Source organism: Solanum lycopersicum, chromosome 11 (genome assembly GCF_036512215.1).
Source record: "Solanum lycopersicum chromosome 11, SLM_r2.1".
NCBI classification, from domain to species: domain Eukaryota; kingdom Viridiplantae; phylum Streptophyta; class Magnoliopsida; order Solanales; family Solanaceae; genus Solanum; species Solanum lycopersicum.
In genome coordinates, this window is record NC_090810.1 from 7004090 (window position 1) to 7025307 (window position 21218).

The 21218-nt window shown below is 36.8% G+C and overlaps 1 protein-coding gene across 4 annotated transcripts; it reads right to left on the reverse strand.

Annotated features, from left to right (window-relative positions):
- Window positions 1–139: 139 nt before the first annotated feature.
- On the reverse strand, window positions 140–20733 carry LOC101254859 (E3 ubiquitin-protein ligase BRE1-like 1). Of its 4 annotated transcripts, none has more exons than XM_010314495.4 (19): window positions 20508–20733; window positions 19612–19773; window positions 19322–19409; window positions 17707–17931; window positions 17455–17616; window positions 15611–15804; window positions 15440–15523; window positions 15192–15311; window positions 14939–15125; window positions 14675–14835; window positions 14504–14575; window positions 14199–14275; window positions 10832–11026; window positions 10233–10305; window positions 10039–10125; window positions 1871–2008; window positions 1594–1796; window positions 1325–1490; window positions 140–537 (listed from the first exon to the last, which is right to left on the reverse strand). In XM_010314495.4, the coding sequence occupies exons 1-19, from the start codon at window positions 20523–20525 to the stop codon at window positions 406–408; spliced, it is 2544 nt and encodes an 847-aa protein (XP_010312797.1). In that variant the 5' UTR covers window positions 20526–20733; the 3' UTR covers window positions 140–405. The 4 variants fall into 4 exon arrangements, with proteins under 4 accessions (XP_010312797.1, XP_010312798.1, XP_069147534.1 ...); XM_010314496.4 differs by lacking the exon at window positions 20508–20733 and adding an exon at window positions 20139–20455; XM_069291433.1 differs by lacking the exon at window positions 19322–19409 and having other exon boundaries at window positions 20508–20684.
- Between the last annotated feature and the right edge of the window lie 485 nt (window positions 20734–21218).

Below are 21218 nucleotides of genomic sequence, written 5' to 3' on the forward strand. Positions count from 1 at the left end.
TGAGTGAGTATGGGGGAAAACCTATATACTAGGAGAAGCGATGGAGGGGGCGACAACGGGGTGAACAAACTCTATTTGAGGCAATGGATTGGGACTTAATAACAAGGCAATAAACAATAGAACTCAGCAACCAAAGATGTGAACTTAAGTGCATCCACTTAAATAAAGGAAAGGTTAATGAACAAGATCAACAACCTTGGACACGCACCAGCAAAAGATTAACAAAATCATTAACCTTTGGACTAGCACCAGCAAATCCATGCAGACTATCCACTTTCAACCACCAGAATTTTTTTCTGTTTTATGTTATTTCCTGCATAAATATATGCATAGACCATAAGTGAACGACAACCTTGCTTCACAACAGTGACATAATAAAAGGCCTAGACATCCTCATGTTTCTGATCAGATATAAACGGCCTTGACATCATTTGCTCCAAAGCTTGCAGAGCAGACAGGACATTTGCGGTGACGAGTCTCCACAATTTTTTGGATACACGGATTACAAAAGAGATGGTAACATTTTGCGAGGACAACCTGTAATGTAATAAAGAAAACTTAGCTCTCAGAGTGAAATAGGTATCAGATAAAGAGTCTAGCAAAGTTAAATTCTTTCCTCACTAAGGACACAATTACATGTTTGGAGAAAACTAGTTGAACCCAAGGGTGTGGCCTGGTGGTCAATGAAGCGGGTGCAAACCAATCCCGAAAAAAAAAACATAGGCATTATCTTTGTCATGTCTAAACAATAATAAATCTTTATAGGTAATGTTACCTAGTACCTGTTCTAGTGGGAAGTAGCATACCGATGGGATAGTCGAGGTATGAACAAACTGACCTGGACTCCATCGCTATCAAAAAAATATTTGGAGAATACTAGTTCTATTACCACCATGGCAAAAATTAAACCAACCACTGTAACAAGTTAGCTGTCAGGATCTCTTAGAATCTCACCAGATGGTGGACGTAAGCATCACTGTGCTTATTCACATCAGACAAGATCATGTAACAAATTAACACATGTTTGGTTAAATGTACTATTTTTTTGGTAAGGAGGTACTATTCGGTCTCACTACTGGACACTGGTTGTTCCCTAATTCAGAACCATGGATCTCATAACTGAAGAATCTCTTGGATATCGCCATACTATTATCTCAATAACCAATCTAAAGTAAGAACGCAATCTTTTCATCCCATCTGCTGCCAGAATCACAAACTTGCAACAGTGGATCCTACATCAGATGTGACATTCTATAGGTACTTTCAACTTCACCAAACTGATGCTGATCAACCAAATAAATAAGGAAAGGTCAGTCGGTCCAACCTCTTTGCGCCTATCAAAGCAAATACTACAATTGAGTATTTCCTTGTATTCCCTTAGTTTTTGCTGAAGCTTCTCAATAACAGATGACCCTTCAATGTGTGATCTCAAACGTGAAGTCTTTCTCCTCAGAGCTTCTACATCCTCCTCTGCTCTTTTTCTCTCAAACCTAGCCAAGTAAAGCGAAGATCATATAATAAAGGAACATATGAGAGTATTGGTTTAAGATAAATTCATAATGGGTATACAGACAAAGGTTAACCTTCAGTTACCTTTCTTTCTCTAGTTCTATCTGCAACTGTGCAAGATCAACTCGAACTTCGTCGATCTTGGATTGCCATTCTTCCAGCGTCTCCCGCAATTGCTGGGAAGATTTTCTTACATCTAAAAACCGTTTTTGGGTGTTCTCTAAAGCAAGAGAATTCTGACCCCTATCTTCAGCAAGCTTCTGGATCAAGTCTGAGCATCCCCTCAACTGAAAGGAAATACATACACTTAAAGTCTGGAGAAATATAAACATTTGGCACTTCAGAGAAGATATGCAATTACCTGGTCATCAATTTTGGCAGCTTTCATTTCATAGGAACTGACCATTGTATTGGCATCTTCAACTGCTCTCTCTGTGATTTGACTTTCCCAAGCCAAACAATCCCGCTGTTGTCTTGCCCGTACTCCTTCTAAAACAAGCTGTAGAACAGGAAATAAACTAACCACAGTGTACAACATTGGCAGCAGTAGAAACCTGAGACACTAGAAATGCACAGACAGAACGTTTTTTGGAGTACTCTTGAAGCGATGTAAGGAAATTTGTGGATGCGAAACTCTAAAAACCCAACATATCCATGTAAAGCTACAGAAATGTGTCTAAAGTAGTCCTATAAAAGGAACTAATTCTGCAAACATCTTAACCATGAGGGAAAAAAAGAATAAAACAGGCATATAATGCACAACACAATGCTGGAATCTCCCCGGCATCAAAGCAGTGCGGGACAAATTAATGCCACATTCATTGTCAGTCTTACTGAGAATGGATAACAATGAGATTCAATCAAATAAAGCTTAAGAAAAGCAAACCAGGTGCTATTTTTTAAAAGTGGTAATACTGGCCAATCCACTACCGATTAGCCAAGTGTTTACCCTCCCCTGTTCAAAGATAAGTTGGGGTCATGGAAATAAGATCTAACAACAGCTACAAGGAGGAAAAATATTTACACAGATTAGTGCATGAAAATCTAGAAAAGAAAACCCTAACAGGATAAGTTTAAAAATGTAATGCATACAGAAAGGTTGAAAACAAGAAGGCATTCTGAATTAAGAACAAAAAAACAATTAAACAAATAACCCAAGTTGTAGAGTCAGACCAGAACTACCATGACTGAATGGAAAAAAAAGAAAAAAAAAAGAATAATCGCCACAGATAAGGGGGAAATCAATTGAACACAAGTTGCTGTAAATGTCCACGACTTCAGCATTGTCAAAGGCTCGCTTTACACACACTTAAGCCTTGAGGCTATGTGCAAAGTAGTTGCCCGTGCCTCAATTGAGGCCTCAAGGCACTAAAGCATATGCTTTTTCGCCTATAAGTTTTCTTGAAGAGATTTGGCAATAAAGAATAAATATTTCACCTAATATGATATTTTATATTATTTTGTCTAGATAACTGTTTGTTTGCATCTAGAGCCTTTCTTTCTTAAGGGGCTAGCACTTCGTCTGCACTGGCTCTAGAAACCCACTATAATTTTTATCCTTTTCACCTTTGATGAAACTGCTTATTACTCTTGACCATATGTATACACATTTTTTTTACTTATTTTTATTACCCTTTCTTCATTAATGCTCTCACTCTATATTTGTGCTTTGAACACCAACTGACCTCGACTTTTTCTTTCACTCTACATCTTTGACCTTTGAGAACTTGTAATGAGATAATGTGTTGTTCACTGCCAGGTCTTCTACCAACTCTTCAGGCTCCTTGCTATAGTTGTGAGGTAGTCAGTGAGGTTACATGCAATTTGGTTGAAACTTGAAAGCATTCTTACAGTAAAAGATTTTCCAAACTTCTTAACGGTTAAACTACTTTCACTCATTGTGGTTTAGATGTATAATTCTAAGTACTTTTCCCCAAATAAATGTTTATAAGAGAAAAATGGCTGAAGAAAGATGGCCATGGAATTAGCAGCAACTAAATGAGTTTACTGAAAACAAATCCGAATCTGTAAAATTAGATGCAGTAACAAAGTTGCAATGGAATTATTATTTTTTTTAAGCTCGTAACTAGTTACATCATTTTTTCTTAATGACCGTGGTGTCTAGGCCAGTTTTCGCACCTATCGACGAAGGCTGGGACAGATGGAAAGAATCACCTAGTGTTTTTTGTCTCCACTGAGTTTTGAACCTAAGACCTCAAGGTTCTCAACCACTTCATTAACCACTAGGTCACAACCTTGGGTGCAGTTACATCAGAAATATTATTACCCTTAAACAATGTAAATCATTCATCAGAAAACAATGAAAATCCCTAAGCAATATTAACCACTTTTCCTCCGTTGACATATGATTAAAAGGAAAAGCAAAAGTTAATCGCTGGAGAACAACACCATAAATACTTCACATCTGACAAATGAAGTCTAACGAGAAATATCAAAATCATACCCCACTTCCTAAAACTTTAGTGACTCCACCTCACACATGATGAAAATAATTGACTCATGAAGCATCTAAATTGAGAAGAAAATTCCAGCTTTCGCCAATTAGAAAATATAGGGAGGATGAAAAGACAAATAAAGCGCAGTATTAGGAAACAACAAACAGAATGCTCCCAGGCACATTTACCAATGACACTCTCTCCTACTTCCTAGGATTGCAACCTTCCTTTTCCGGTAGACTAGCCGGAAATTGACCCCTTCCATTCAAACAACTCAGTTCTTACATCCCGTGATTACAGTTTTACAAAAAATCATCTCCCGTCTTAAGAAATTATGGGGGATAATAGAATATATCTCAACCAAGGTTTTAAATCATACGACAACACCAGATGGACTTCAAACAATGTTGCATGGTATGACTGGGTGGAAAGAAGCAGAAAAATGAGGAGGGTTACGCTTAGTGAGAAGGTGCTTGAATGGATTTGTTTCATTCTCAGAGAAGCATCATCAGACCAAAAAAACCAGGTGAGAAGGTGGAAATTAAAAGATCAGGTGGCAGAATTCTTTGGTACGAGGAAACATAACTCTCATGGGAGATATATGAGTATTCTCTCACTGAACGGAGAGGACAGAACAGTTATTATTGTACCCGAGTCAGACATAAATGCTGGATGGAGAAGTGTGGCATTTAAGATTCAAAGTTTTATTAAATGTTCACCACAAAAGGAGAAGACACAAAGCAGGACACATGACTCTAAGATGACATATGCAAAAGCAGTTAAACACAGCAAATGGCAAAGCAACAGCCCTGATATGGTCACAACCAAAGGCAAAGAGACTGGAACCATCTGTGAAGCCAAAATCAATGATCAAGGAGTACTGGGAAGATGTATCTTTGGATTTTTTGACAAGTAGAAAGTTGAAAATCCCACCCTGTCTGAGGTTAGACGTTGGTCTTCGACGGTATGGAAAAAGGCTTTTGGGATCAATATTTATGAGATGCTGGACAATTGTTATCTCTTCGAGTTCCCAAACAAATACATGGCAGAACAAGTTCTCCAGGGAGAATGGATGTGGAACAGAAGCATCCTCAAGTTAGAGTGGTGGAACCCTACTGCAGGATGTGTACCTATCTCTTACAAACCCAAATCCACTTGGATTAGGGATATAGGTATTCCAAAGCATCTTTGGACAGAAGAGACTTTCCACGAAATCGGAGAACTCTGTGGATGGTGGTTGGCGACGGAGAAGGAAACAAAGCTAAGAAACCACCTCAAATGGGCTAGGATTGAGACACAAGGGGATGATCGGAGCATGCCGACGGAAGTCACCATTACAGAGAAGGAGTCAACTTCATCATCCCGATATGGGTGGAAAGGAAAACTCGATTTGAGTTGTCGCCGGAGAGAGATGGAACAGTTGCCGGAGAAGATGAGGGGGCTCAAAGGAAGATCCAGCAGATAATAGAGCCTTCAACCTCTATATCCGAGAATCCAGAACATGATGGTGATGGAACAGGGGAGAAACACATGGGGACAGCTGGAGAATTTTTTAAATTGACTGAAAAAGCACGTAATGGGCATGTGCACAATTTAAAACGAAGAATGGGCCTGAAACCTAATGGTCTGGACCATGCAAATATTATTGCTAACAATTTTAACCAGCAGCCCAAGGATCTATTCCAGGAGGTCATAGTGGATGAAACCACGGTGACTTATTCTTCAAATCACCACATGCAGAGAATACAGGAAATACAGGAAGCTGCACCTTTCACCATTGAAGAAGAACTAGAAATTGAAGGGGAAAAAAAACTGCGCAACTGTGCGTAGCAAGCGAGGAAGTAACTGAAGAAAAGAACATGGGGAAATTGTCACAGGTGATCTTGTAACAAATCAGGAAATATTGGGAAATTCTGGGGAATTATGGGATGTACAGGAGGTTGAACACCTTTGTACACAACAAGGAGCTCTTACTGAAACAGAAAGGAAGGTCACAGCCTGGATTCATCAGAACTTACTGAAACTCCATAAGATGTTTGGAGTGGATTTCCAGGGGATGGAAGAGGAAGCACTTGAACTCCTAAAGCTGTTGGATGCAAGCAGGCAAGTAAGGAAAATGGAGAGGTCAACGGACGTTAATAGAACAAAACATAAAGGAGCACAAGAATTAAAGAATCTGATATCCTTTGATGCTAAATTCAAAAGCAATGGATACAGAGGGAAGGGGAAGGGGAGCTCACAGAATACTCCATGAAGATCAAATTAATCTCATGGAATGTTAGGGGGTTGAAGGATCCGGGGAAGAGAATTGTGGTACAAAATATGATTCAGGATTGGAAAGCAGACATAGTCTGCCTCCAGGAGACAAAACTTGAAGGCAATGTACAAGAATTAATCAAACAAATTTGGGCAGGGAGATGGATTAAATAAGCATGTCTGGAGGCTAGTGGAACCAGAGGGGGAATCCTAATACTATGGGATTCTAGAATTTGGGAAGGGGAAACTTTACAAGTTGGAGCATATACTGTGTCTTGCAAGTCAGGGTCTAAGCATTTTTGAATGTCACATTACTAGTGTATATGCTCCCAAAAGTCAAGTGGAGACGAGGCTAGTCTGGGAGGAATTGGCTGATGTAAGAGGATTGATGGACGGACCATGGGCAATCTGTGGTGACTTCAATGTTTGTAAATTTCCCTCTGAAAAAAGGGATTGTAGCAAGAGAAATTCAGCAATGAGAGAGTTCTCAGATTGCATTGAAGACATGGACCTCGTTGATCCACAGCTAGGTAGTGAAAGCTATACTTGGTACAAAGGTGATAACCATACCACTGCATCTAGAATTGACAGGATTCTGGTCTCCATAGAATGGAATAATCTCTTCAATATCCTAAAGCAGACTACTTTTGCAAAGAGTGATTTCAGATCATGTCCCTATAGCTCTATTCTGTGGGCACTGGGAGCAATCGAAATCCTATTTCAAGTTTGAAAATTGGTGGCTAAACCAAGAAGGTTTTGTTGAAAGAATCAAAGACTCGTGGAATGCCTTTGAATTCTATGGGAAGCCTGATTACATCTTAGCATGTAAACGCAAAGCTCTCAAAGGGAAATTGAAAGAATGAAGCAGAAATGAACGAGGAAATCTGAAATTGCAAAAGAACAACCTTCTCACTCAGATGGCTGAGCTGGATTTACATCTAAACAGTAGAGCTTTAACAGAGGAGGAAATAGCCAAAAAGCATCACTTTTCATGGAGTATGAGGGGTGTTTAAAGAATGCGGAAGTGGTCTGGAAGCAGAGATCAAGAGCTTTATGGCTCAAGGAAGGGAATAGGAATACAAAGTTTTTTCATCAAACTGCTAATGCCCACAAGAGATATAACCACATTGATCAGCTCAAAGTGCGGGGAGAGACCATATCAGAGCCAAATAGAATCAAGGAAGAAATCATTTCCTTCTACAAGAAGTTATATACAGAACCTGAAGAGTGGAGGCCTTCTGGAAATATTAGCAATCACCCTACCATTACAGAGGATGAGAATAAAGTATTGCAGGCTGCGTTTGAGGAGCAAGAAGTTTTTGAGTGTCTAAAGATGTGTGTTGCAGACAAAGCCCCTGGCCCTGATGGTCACACAATGGGCTTTTATCTAAAATGTTGGGACATCATTAAACAAGATATTATGGGGGCATTCCAAAATTTCACTCAACTGGGATGTTTGAAAAAAGCCATAATGCAACTTACATAGCACTGATTCCTAAGAAGACAGGAAAAAGAACTCAAAGACTTCGGACCCATCAGCTTAATTGGAAGCTTTTACAAGTTGATTTCCAAGGTACTTACAGAAAAACTCAAGAGAGTTGTGGATAAATTGGTAGACAAGCAACAAATGGCTTTTAACAAAGGCAGGCAGATAATAGACGCAGTGCTCATAGCTAATGAAGCAATTGACTCCAGAGTGACTCAGAAAAAACCCGGTATATTATGCAAACTTGATATTGAGAAAGCATATGATCACGTGAACTGGGAATTCATTTTAAGTATGCTGAGTCTAATGGGTTTTGGTGGGAGGTGGACCAGCTGGATCAAGTTCTGTATCTCAACTGTGAAATTTTCAGTACTCATTAATGGGTCACCGGAAGGATTCTTCAATGCACATAGAGCGATCAGGCAAGGGGATCCCCTATCCCCTTTCCTGTTCATCATAGCCATGGAGGGACTCAACAACATGCTGAATATAGCTAAGATAACAGGAAGAATTCAAGGATTTGAAGTTAGCAAGGTTGCTGGAAACAGTGTAGAGATTACACATTTGCAATATGTTGATGATACACTATTTTTTTGTGGGGCTGACGAGGAGCAACTCTTGATAATAAGACTTATATTGGTGTATTTTGAATCCATTTCTGGGCTCCATATAAATTGGAACAAAAGCCACTTGTATCCAATTAATGTGGTTCTAGAAATGGATCACCTTTCTCAAATCCTAGGAGGTGCTATAGGCACTTTGCCATCAATATATTTGGGCATGCCTCTGGGGGCCGAGTATAGGTCCATAGATATTTGGAGTCCAATTGTGGAGAAATGTGAAAAGAATTTAACCAGATGGAGATCACAATATCTATCCTTGGGAGGTAGACTAACTTTGCTTAACTCCAGTCTTAGACGCCCTCCCTACGTATATGTTATCTCTCTTTCATATACTCCAGTCAGTAGTTCAAAGGTTGGATAAAGTCAGAAGAAACTTCTTGTGGCACGGCAATAATGAAAGGAAGGGTTTTCATTTGGTCAAATGGAAGAACATTATTAGAAGTAAAGAACAAGGTGGACTAGGTATCAAGAACCTTAAATCCAAGCAAAGCACTCAAGGTCAAGTGGCTATGGAGGTACCATCAGGAGGACCAAACCCTCTGGTACAGGGTAATCAAGAGCAAGTATGAGCAACTGAACACATGGGTAACTAAAGAGGTCAACACCCCCTATGGTAGCCTCTGGAAATCCATTAGAATATTCTGGCAGTTTCTCAGTAATCAATTAACTGTCGAAGTTCGAAATGGTAGAAAACAAGTTTTTGGATTGATAAATGGGTGGGTACTGTGAGCTTTAAAGATCTCTTTCCTGACATCTTTGTTTTGGCTCAACACCAAGAGAAAACTGTTGCTGAAATGTGGTCACCACAAGGATGGAATATGATCTTCAGAAGAAACTTGAATGACTGGGAAATACCCAGAATGATTGAAGTTTTCAAACTACTGGAGAGTTTCCAAGAAATCCAACCAGGTGAAGACTATTTATGGTGGCATGGGCACAACAAAGGAAGATATAGGGTGACTGAAGGATATAAACAAACAAGTCTTATGGAGAATCAAGATTTCAGATGGCCTTGGAAGCAAATTTGGAGAGTCAAAGTGCCACAAAAAGTGGCATGCTTCACCTGGCTGCTATCCAATGAAGCGGTTCTGACATTGGAAAATGTGGCAAGACAGGTTTATCTTTATGCAACAGATGCTCCTTATGTGGTAAGGATACAGAGACAGTAAAACACCTCTTTCTACACTGCAATTTCACTGAGGCATTTCCTGGAGTATGCCTAGTAAGATTGATGAGACTCTTTTTAGTTGGGAGGAGGCTGCAGTTGAGGCTACAAACAGAGAAAGATGGAGGATAGTACCTGCTTGTATATGGTGGACTATATGGAGAGAGAGAAATGATAGATGTTTTGAAAATGTGGAGAACAACCTGCAGGAAGTCAAGCTTAAATGTATTTTTGTTGTTTTGTTTTTGGTGTACAAATGTCTACTCCAATGAGACTGAGTCAATCATAGATGGTTTAGGATCCATCTAGTTCCTGGTTTAGCATTGGAAGGACTTTAATCTTTTTTTTCTTTTTGTATATGTGGATTTTCAGTACTACTAAGTACCGACTGAAATACAATGTTACTAGTGTCCAAAAAAATAGGGAGGACTAATGGTACCTTTTCATATTAAGTAACAAATAGTACATAAAAAAGTTTTGAGATTTTTACCAATTTTACAGAAACACTAAAGTGATTGAATGCATTCTTGTCGAATATATTACCTTTATATTGTAATCATCTCTCTCTGTGATTTGCTGGAAAAGCTGCTGATTTTGAGCTTGCATATCATCGTAGGCCTGCCCAATTGTCTGCAATAAAAGAATCTCTCAAATCTTTCAGATTGTTTTACAAAGCAAATGTGTTCCAACTTCCATACAACTGACCCATAAGCATACAAGTTGAGCAGTAAACAGACCTCAATCTCAGAGAGGTAGGCCTCGGTTTCTTCATGCTTAGACTTCAAGACTTCCGAGAGTCTAGACCGTTCCCTGAAGTAACGAGAACCAACTATCTTCGTGAATATTTTCGTAGGACACTAATTAATTATTACAAGGAAAAAGGAAAACAAGATTCTATCAAACTGATAAAAAGAAACGTTCTCCAGCGCCATCTTTCTCTCGAAAGCCCAAGGTCCTCTCTAAAAACCATCAAGACCTTCTGATGAGCACATGGTTCCCCACTACAGCAACTTGTATAAACAAGCTGAAAGTTGTAATGAAGCCGGGAATGCATGACTAAAATACACTCTTCCCACCAATAGTGGACTTGTGACCCTCCAACCAATACTTTCTATAAAGTCGAGCCCAGAAAGCATGGCAAACCATTCACCAAGGCCATTACCAAGAACAGGAGTATGAGACTTTTCATGTATGTGAAAACAGAATAACTTCAACTTTGTTAGGAAGATGTCATCTTATTGTTAAAGTGCACAGCCGCATAGAGAAAATTTTCTGAATGATCTACTGACAGCAGTATGACGACTCATCATTCAAAATAACAAGAGGGCAAACAGACCTTTTAGAAGCATCTAACTTCTGTCTCAGCTCAGCAATCTCAGCTTCTGCAGCACCTAGCTTCTGCTGGGAGTCAGCCTCGGCTTCAATAGCAGATTTCACTCTCACTTCCAAATTGTGTTCATCAAGAGAAGTCTTCAGACTCTGAACACGTGCCCAAGCTCTGTACTCGGAACTCCGAGCCTCAAAAACATCCCTGAAGTCACCATGGTAATATTTGGAAGCATTCTTAGTGAAGAAAAAGATCAATATATGCCCTTTGAAAATATATGTATCTAAAAGATATGAGATTCAACAGTTCATCAGCAAGGATATATATCACGAACACTAACTGCTATTTCAGCATTACAAAGTGGACAAAGAGCTTCTAAAAGCAGTGTTTGATAAGACCACTGCAGAAAAGATATTCATTCATATATTTATTTCCAAAAACCATCTTCAAGATTAAACATACGATTGGTCAACAGTACCGTAGGCAGCTCAAATGCAATTAGAAACTCCGTAAGAAAAACAAAATGTCAATGTGATATGTCCAGATAAAATTTACAAGAATGATTGAAGCATGCCATATTCAGAAATATAGAGAACCAGCCGTTTTTCTACATTGACACATTAGTTATCATTATAAGTATAATCAAGCCACAAAAACAGATCCTTAACACATGCACCTCAGTTTCATACATGCACATATTATAACAAATTCCAAGCTGAACCCACCATCAAAGCCACAATATCTCAGTCCAATTCAAAAAATAAATTACTTGAGAAAATCCACCATCGCACTAATCCAACTTAGGGCTGGGCATTCGGTCGGTTCGGTTCGATTTGCGAAATTCGGTTCGGTTTGATAAAAATATGAACCGAAACTAACCTGAAATAAATTCGGTTTAGTTCGGTTTTGGTACTTTCGGTTTGATTTATTTTTTCGGTTTGAATATCATTTTGGGCTCTCTTTTTTTGGTCATAACTGGACTTTTTAAACTGGATCAACTTTTAAAAAATAGAATTTTCAACATGATTTATTGATTTCAACAATCAAAATCAATCACTGGAAGTGTGGCAAGTAATTAATTACTACTCATTAATCATTACTACCACTACATATCAATAACACTTACATGAAACACAAATAACGTCTCGCGCAGTGAAAACTAATGACAAATCAACGATGGGAAGGAGAAGTGAAAAGTGAGAATTCAGAGAGAACTATGTCTGATGTCTTGCGGCCTGCTCTTCTTCACTCTTCAGTTCTTACTCAACTGTGATTTAGGGATTTGAGATTTGGTCTTTGGGTTTGGGGTGGATATAGATATAGGGATAAATAATGGGCTTTTATATATTATTTGGCTTTTCAGTAATTTTAATGTAATGTGTAAGTATTTGCATATAAAAAAATATAACTTCAATGTATTCCATAAAATTCGGATTTTCGATTAACCGAAAAAGAACACTTAAAACCCGAAAACCGAACCGAAATACCGAGACTGTAGAACTGAAAAACCGAAACCAAAATTAAAAAAGAAATCAGTTTGGTCGGTTTTTTCGATTTCAACCAAATTATGCCCAGCCCTAATCCAATGTATATAATTAAAGTAAATAACACTAAGGTTCGCGTATACCCCCAACCTCCCCAAACTTCACTTTTAGGATTACACTGGTACTTTTTATTTTTTAGTGAAGTAGGATTACACTGGTATGTTGTTCTTGATGAAGTTCTTATTGAAACACTAAGGTCGTTTCTCTATATACTGCTCACTTCTAATTTCTAGTTGCCTATTCTGACAAAATTCCCTTTGGGACTAGAAGTAGGAGAGTATTCTGTAAGCCTTTAGAGGAACATGTCATGTGCCTATTCGCACCAAAATCAACAATCCAAGAATTACAATGAGCAGTAAATGTAGTACCTGATTGCATATAATTAAATATGGCAACCAAAGGCAAGTCAGATTTGGTCAAAATCGGCGAAGATGCTGAATTTCATCCGAAGACAGTTTCTCCCGAAGTCGTCGTCCCCATAGTTTTAATAGGATCCCAAATCAGAAAATAAAATTTCCTAAAACTCTAGAAGGAAATCGCATTTAAATAGAAGTCCCTTGGAGAAGAAAAAATTGCTCAGACAGAGTCTCACCCGAAAACTGTCTTGCCAGAACCCTAGCTCGGGTGATCGAAAAAAATCTAGAACTTGGTGGGTATGCTCGAAATTGATAGACAATCCAAGAAAGGAAGTCTTGAAGAAGATCCAGGGAAGTAGCCTTTGCGGACAGCTTCAAGGAGGGAAAAACTTGACCTCTTTTTAGTAAGACGAAACCTTATTGCTGCGAGGGAGAAAAACACACCAATGGCTTTGATACCATGTAGAATTTTGAGGGGAAAAAAGATATTTATACAAGTGAATCCTAATTGATTGAGGAAAGACAATCAATTACAATAACATACCCAGACTTTTCTAAAGGAGGGTTATACTTCTCCAAAGGAAATTTTAACTCTAAGTATCCCGGACTTAACATGAAAAGATTATGAAAAGCTCCGTAGAGAGGCTAAAGAAGATTGGGATCCAGGAAAACAGTCCCAGGCATTACTGAAAAAAATAGATACTATGAAAATAAAGGGAAGGGGGTTCCAGCTGCAAGGCCCCTAATCCTCCTGATAAATGTATTAGAGAAAAGGGATAAGAAAACCAGTTTGAACAATTCAATCACTGGAACACCACTGCATGTGGAGAATTAGATATGTTCATGGAATGTTTTAAGAGGATCTCACTTCCTCTAAATTGGACGATGGGCTACCAGGGATCCTGAAAAGAGATGCTCATCACTTAAATGCCCCCCTATGGATTCTTTAGACACAACAACCAAGCACAATCTATCTCCAATGAACCCCTCCAATCTGGTAGGAAGCTCTAACATTACCATCGAAGCTGCCACAACTAATCTTCAAGATCAAATAGTCCCTACCACTAATGTTTCCAATGTTTCGCTTCATATCGTGGAAAATTAGGGGAATAGGATCAAATGGTTCCTTGGATAAATGAGATTTCCAACATTAATAACAAAACCATGAGACCTGCCAATATTATTTACGAGCCCCCCTAAGTAGTACATCTATGTCCAGTTAGCTTTTGAGCTAATTTGGACACCCACCCACCCCACCCCCACCCCCTTTTGGTGATACTTTGTAGAACAGCCCTACACTGTTTTTACCCCGTTTTACCCCTTGATCAAAGTTTGGGATGCCAAACTCAAAGCTGTATTTTTGCCCTTATCAATGATCAAAGTTGGAAGCTTAAAGAAAAAAAAAGTGCACCAAGAAACTCTTATATCATAAAGTGACTTCATTTTATCATAATAAACATTTAGTCGTGTCTTTACCTTGAGAAAGCAGATTCACGCGTATACATTTCCAAAATGAGCTTTAAATGCATATCACTCTCTTTCAAATCATTAACCTACGCCAGGAAATTCAAACCAATGAGTAACCAAACGTTAAAATGTGTACTCATTCAAGTACCTGAAATCAAAAACGTCTCACAGAAAAGGCAAAGAAAATTGCAAGTGACAGAATACAATGAAGTAAGAACTAACTTAAAATTAATAAAACACCAAACAGGAATAACAGACCGAAAATAGATGGTGAACAACTGCAAACAGAGAGAAGAGAGCAAGATTGAACATACCACAGCTTGCAACTTCAGCATTTCAGTCACCTGGGAAGCTGACTTGGCAGACAATGCTTCTATCTCTTTTGACTATTAAAAAGCAAAAAAAAAAAAAGAGGCATTAAGTGAGAAGAAATGACCATTTGAAAAATAAGGGAATAGTACAAGTTAGTGGATTAGCACCAAAACCTTCCGGTCAAGAATACTGGAAAGTGACTGAACATCAGTTCGTAGTGAATGAACATCTGAAGCAGTCTCCTTATAATTACTTAGCTGATTCTGCATATCGCCCATGGTTTCAGGGAATGAAGAAACCAATTTCTTAAATTCAGCAATAATTTCTTTCCTACCTGAAACAAAAATCTATCATTAAATATTGCTGCAGTTGCTACACTGTAATACACATTTTAAGGGGGGAAAACAGTAACCAACAACAACTGCTCTTCAATATACCAGGTTCTCTTGATGCTTCTTCCAGCTTGCCCTCAATCATATTTCTTTCTTGCATGTGTTTCTGCATCTCCTTTTCTAACCAGGCTATTCTGGAATCAGCAATGGTGGAAGATCGCCGAAAAACATCAGTTATATCATTCTTCAAATTCATTTCTTTTTCCCTCCACGAAAGATTGTCTTTCTCCACCTAGTTTAATCACGAAAATTAGCAACAGATAAACAAAATAAAATTGAACTACCAACTAGCTACAACCTGTAGTTTCTCGTATAAGGACTGATAAAGAGATAGATCCTCTTTAGCTTTCGCAAGTTGATCTTTAACCAAGATATATGGTTGGGAAGAGCATATGGCTTTCAGATTCTTTAGTTTGTTCTGTCAAGGAAACATCCATTCAAATCACTAGTGAAGAAGAAAGCAAATGAGGTTCTACATAGTATAACAGCAAGAACACTAGCAATGAAGAGAGTGGAAGAAAAAAAATCAAGCCAACCAAAGTTTACCTGTAAGTTGGACAACTGCTTCAATATGTCTATCCTTTCTTCATGAAGACGCTTGAGTTCGAATAGACGGAAAGAGGATTGGTCCTGTAAACAAGATCTTGTTCATATAATACATTCACCTACTTTAATGGGACCCAAACATGAGTGCAGACGCACAAACTAGTAAATTACCAAATACTCCTTAAGTGTGGATTCCATATCCTGCATGTCTCTCTGCTTATCTCTCGCCTTATCGTTAGCAGAGTGCTTATTTCCAAGATTCAGGACAGGGAAGAGAACCCCCTTGGCAGCATCTTTCTCTGCTTTTAGAATTGCCAATTTTCTGTTACTTTCATCCAAATGTGCAATGGTTTTCTCCAACTCCCCTTCATAACAAGAAAAATGAAAGTAAATCCAAAAATCAACCTTTGGAACATGAGCAATCAATATTCATGATGGCATTACTGAAAGTTAACAGTTTTGACTAAAATGCACGTAGAATAAATCAAAAAAAAACGTGAAACAAATTCTTACAATTTACGATAGCTCCATACACAAGGATGATACTATAGAAGCCCTAAAAAGACAATTGTCAAGGTCTAAAGCTAAGGACTTGCAAGCCAAGATTGTTGGGCTTCAATGGGAAATCAAGAAGTTTATCATGGACTGTTCAACAACAAGCCCAAATGGGAGAAGGTTTGGGCCCACATGGGGCTGAAATTTCTGCCCAAAATGAGTTCAAAATACTCACCCAAATGGGAGGAAAAAGTCACGTACAAGTGACTTGGGAAGCGCCCACATGTTTTGGTCAAATTTGGGAAGTTCTCCTTATTTCCTTGGGGAAGGATTTTTGGTATTATTTTTATATGCATTCTTAGTTTAAAGTTCCCTAGTTAGATTTTATTTATTAATTCCATAAAAGTAGATTCTAATCTCATTCTATTTGGAATAGTTTTCCCCTATATATAAGGATAGATATTATTATTTTTGTTTTAGACAACATATTACTAATTGAGAGCTTTTTAAAATAATTCAAGTAGGCTTTCTCTAAAAAAAATACTCACTTCAAAAAATAATTGTAAGTAAGGTAATTTGTTCTAAAAAGAGTACTTAAGTAATTTGACTTTTCAATTTGAAGACTTACCGCTTTTATAATAATATAGTCTACAAATACAGAACATTACGATGGAATTGTGGTAGACAGGTCAAAAAGCATAAAGATCCTTAGACATGTTGATCATACTTTTTGTCCTTCATTAAAAGACTATACAATAGAAAAAATTCACACTTACTACTTTCCTCAATAATTGTTGTTTAATCAGTATCATAATATTTTCAACTTTAAAATTAATTAAATGTATAGCTATTAAATTTTTGTTTATTTTTAGTAAGTAAGAACTCCTAATATTTACTACTTTAAAATTGACTAAAATTTGTTTCTTAAATTTTCCTTAGTTGAACTACATTACAAGTCCTAAAATTTAAGACTTCAAAATCAATGTTTTTTACCTTATATAAGTCCTACTTAAATCATAGTAAACAAGATAAATAAATAGAAGAATTAAAAATATTAGAGAAAGAGGTTCACATTTTTTTAAGCAACTTTTTTAACCTTGCTATATACTCTTATCATTGAGATAAATATATAACATTAATTTTAAAATAAAATTCTATTTATTAATAATTTTATTCTTCTTGTAGATAGTTTAATTGATTGACGCGAGACACACGAGAAAAAGCACATAAACTTAACTAGTTGGTATAAATATACAAGTTCTATTTTTAAAATGCTAGAATGTTTTAAATTAATACCACAATATTTGTTTCACTAACACAAAGATTTTCATAATATTATACAGTAATATCATGGAATTTGTTTTCACTACTTAAGTTTGCCTGTAGAAACTCTTTAATAATTTTCTTTAACTTATTTACTTGTGGGGTCCATGTTTACATGGCATAAACATATAATTTATTTCCACAATAATAAGATTTCAAAATATTTCCATTAACTTGAATCAAGAATAAGGAGTTACCTCTTAAACACTTAAGCTCGGCTTTATTCTTAGCATCGGTATCTCTATGATTCTGCAATGCACCAGCCAGGGATCGATGCTTCAAATGAAGTTCATTTATTGTTTGTATAAGATTTTTAACTCCTACATGCAAATCACTCAATGACTTTTGGAGGCATGATCCTACAGAGCAAAAAGTAAAAAAATTATAACTGGAGAAGGAATAAGGATGTATCATTCGAATAGAAGATAAAACATATCAGAACTTGTTACCATCTTCAGGAAGCACCTCAAGAACTGCAGCACACAACTTGTCCTTCATTTGCCTAACGTTATCTACAGTTGATACTATATTCCGGAATATTTTCACGATCTTTTGATCATCCATTTTCTTCTGTTCATATTCCGTTTGAGTGTTAACATCAGAGCTGCTTCCAGTTGCACCAGTTTGTAAAAGGAGACTTAAGAAAGAATCATCGCATGCATAGACAGAACCATCTAGCAACAAGAAGATGCAAATATAGATGAGAGAGAAAAAATTGATCCAATTTAGAAACCTATAGCTCTAATTTTTTCCTTTTACTAAGACAACCAATAACACAGACTATGTTAGAAGAGATAGGAATCTTCATAATAATTCATCTTACCGTAACAGTATGTATGGGAACAGCCTTTAGAAAAATACAACACCAGAAAAAGCACTTTTACCAAATTAGTATTCAAGGTAAGATAACAATGATCTATATACAATATCTCGAGGTCTATCAACAATATTATAAACTGGTTAGATAGACACGATGCACAAATTTAACGATGCGCAGAGAACAAGACAATATTGGCTAGAAAGCAAAAGGAAAACAAAAACAAATAGCAGAAATGAAAGATGCCATGATGGAAAAGCTAGCAGTCTCCAAAAGATCAAGATGAAGAGTATAAGTTTTTTGTATTTTTGGTGTAAACAAGATATAGCGCGGGAGATAGATACCTTAGTGACTTCATAGACAATTGTAAAGTTTCTATCTAGACTTTGGTCTTGATAATACCCTCTAGGGTTGTAAATCCCACCACATCAGCTTTTAACTGTAGGATTTTTGGTGTGAATATACAGTTACCATTATCTAAAATAATATATAGATATATATATCACGAAAAATGTACTATATAAGCTGGTTTTAAATGTGTGTGAACTATCTGCACCAAACCCTCTAAACAAGCCATTAGAGTTTGCATCTGCTCATGGAAACCAACACGAAACCTGAAGAGCTTATTGGGAAGCATAAAAAGCACCTTACACTATAGAATCCTATCTCTTTCCACTATATTACCTCTTATGTTTTACTTAAAGAGTTCCGGAAGATAGACAAAGATAGAACAAGGTAGTTAGACAATGGAGATTAAGATTAAACATATAACACCTGTTGTTAGGCTTAATGTTATATCCCTCACCACAGATTTCTGGATAATTTCAACTTGAGCCACCAAGTGATTGACAAGGGTTATACTGACCTACTAGGTTACCTAATTAACACTGCCAATAGTGTTCTAGAGAGTTTAATTATCTTTGTTTCTTTCCTACCAGGAAAAAAAATAAGAACTAGATATTAAAATTAGTTTTCAATAATCATCAAAGAAACAAGTTAGTTATCAACTTATCATAGCTAATTAAGTTATAAATAGTTAGAAGGCTGCACAGACTGTTCCATCAAACTCTTCTTCTTTAACAAATCCAGATAGCATCCATATCCTCTAATCCATTGTGAGTCAGAATCTTGCTAACCATGCTTAACCATTTCTTTGCACAATCACATTATGTCCTTTTTAGAACGAGAGGAAGGAGAGTTTGGGAGTTAATGAAGAACGAAAACTAGCATAGTTGGGCATCTCTCACCTTCTGCGCAAGATTGATCATTACTTGCATTTCCATGTCTTATCGGATCCTCTGTGCGCGTAGAACAAATTTCCAATTCACCAACCAACTAGTGAAGAAGAAAGTCAAAAAAATCCATTTCAGAAACACGCAGTACTATACAGGACATGGAAAAACATGTCCATACATGTGTCTACTTGTCCATTTGCGTGTCGTTGAGGACCACACTGACGATTCTCATATAGAGAACACAAATCTGTGTTAGGCAATATCATGCTTAAGCGTCCAACTACTGGAATGAAATAAAATACCTCTTCCCATGATTTCTGAATAGCAGACAGAGTGTTATCATATGGCTTCTGTTTGTCCCTCAACTCAGTGAATTTTTCTTCAAGAACTGCAATCTCAATCTTCTGAGCTTCAAGCTTTTGAGAGAGTTTTTGGTTTTGATGTAGCAGAACCGCAGTGTCAAGCTATAGCAAGCAAAAAAATAAACATGGATGAAACAAAATTTGTAAGAGCAGTATCAAACGAAACGAGAATACAATTAGAAAGAGGGGACACCCTTTGACAATTTTAATTTCCGAGAAGGTGAAGACTAAACAATTCTGTGACATGTGAATAAAAGAAACAATAAGCATATCAATACCCAAAATGCACAATGGAGAAAATAAACAAATGGAAAGAAGACATAAGTTTGATTGGTTTAAAGGAAATATGAAGGAAAAGCCAGACTGCAAAACTTTTGATTTCCAACAAAACTCTAATTGATCAGTGGCTATGGAAGCTAACATAGAAGGTCAATTTTCCCCCAAAGATTAGCACTTTTGCTGGATACCTGTGAACAATTCATGTCTCACTTTAGATTATTTGCTTCAATTCCTTCACTGTTTTTTGAGGGATCATGAGAAAACCAGCGTCCAAATTAGACACTACCAAAACCTCACTAGGGCTTCATCACCTAGAAGTATACGTTACCTATTCCAAATCGACAAATTCTACAATCCACCGCCTCCACCGACCCAATTTGCTTGAAAACAAAATTTTGTATATTCCAAAACGAACTTAATACAAACAAAAGCAATTGAGACGTGCCGTGAATCATCAACAAAATTCAAATAACGACAAAAAAAACACAAATTACGCAATTGAATTATCAAACCAAAGTGAACTTTGCATAGTAAAGAGGTGAGGGGAAAGTACTCACCGGTAGCAAGTTTTCCATTGATAAACAAAAAAAAACAGAAAACAGTGAATCTACTAATGTTGTTAACTATATCTTTGCTGTCTCCGGCAACGGAACTGCTACTCCGGCAGAAAAACCATCAGAAGAAACATTTGTATTTGCAGAGTAGGGTCAAGTAAAATAGGTTCTGATGGCGATATATACCACCTGTTTTTTTGCTCTTATATAGTAGTTGAGTAAAGTAATTTTATTGCAAACTTTTTTATGTTAAAATATTATGATTTACTAAATAGTCTCTTTTTATTTTATTTTATATTTTTTTATCGAAAAATTTTACTAAGAAATGTTCGATATAAGATATAAGAAAAATTCATTTTTTTATCCTATTTATATGAGGATAAGAGATCTTATCTTTTCTAAACTTCATCTTATAGTCTTTTCGTGTTTGTAAATTATAAATATGTAAAAAAAAATTTGTAAGAACTTATGAAATTAATGTTTAAATTTACGTTAAAAAGTTCGAAGGAGGAAGTAACATATGAAAGTAGTAAATTATCATCGGAATTAATGAGTATATATTTTGTCGACGTAACTTTTTAGCCAATTAATTAGGATGTATATAATTAATAACAATAATTATCATAGTCATATTATCATTTACTCTTTACATGATTTAAAATCTAGTTGTTGTTGACAAAGCATATCTAATTTTTTCATATCATATTAGAAAAA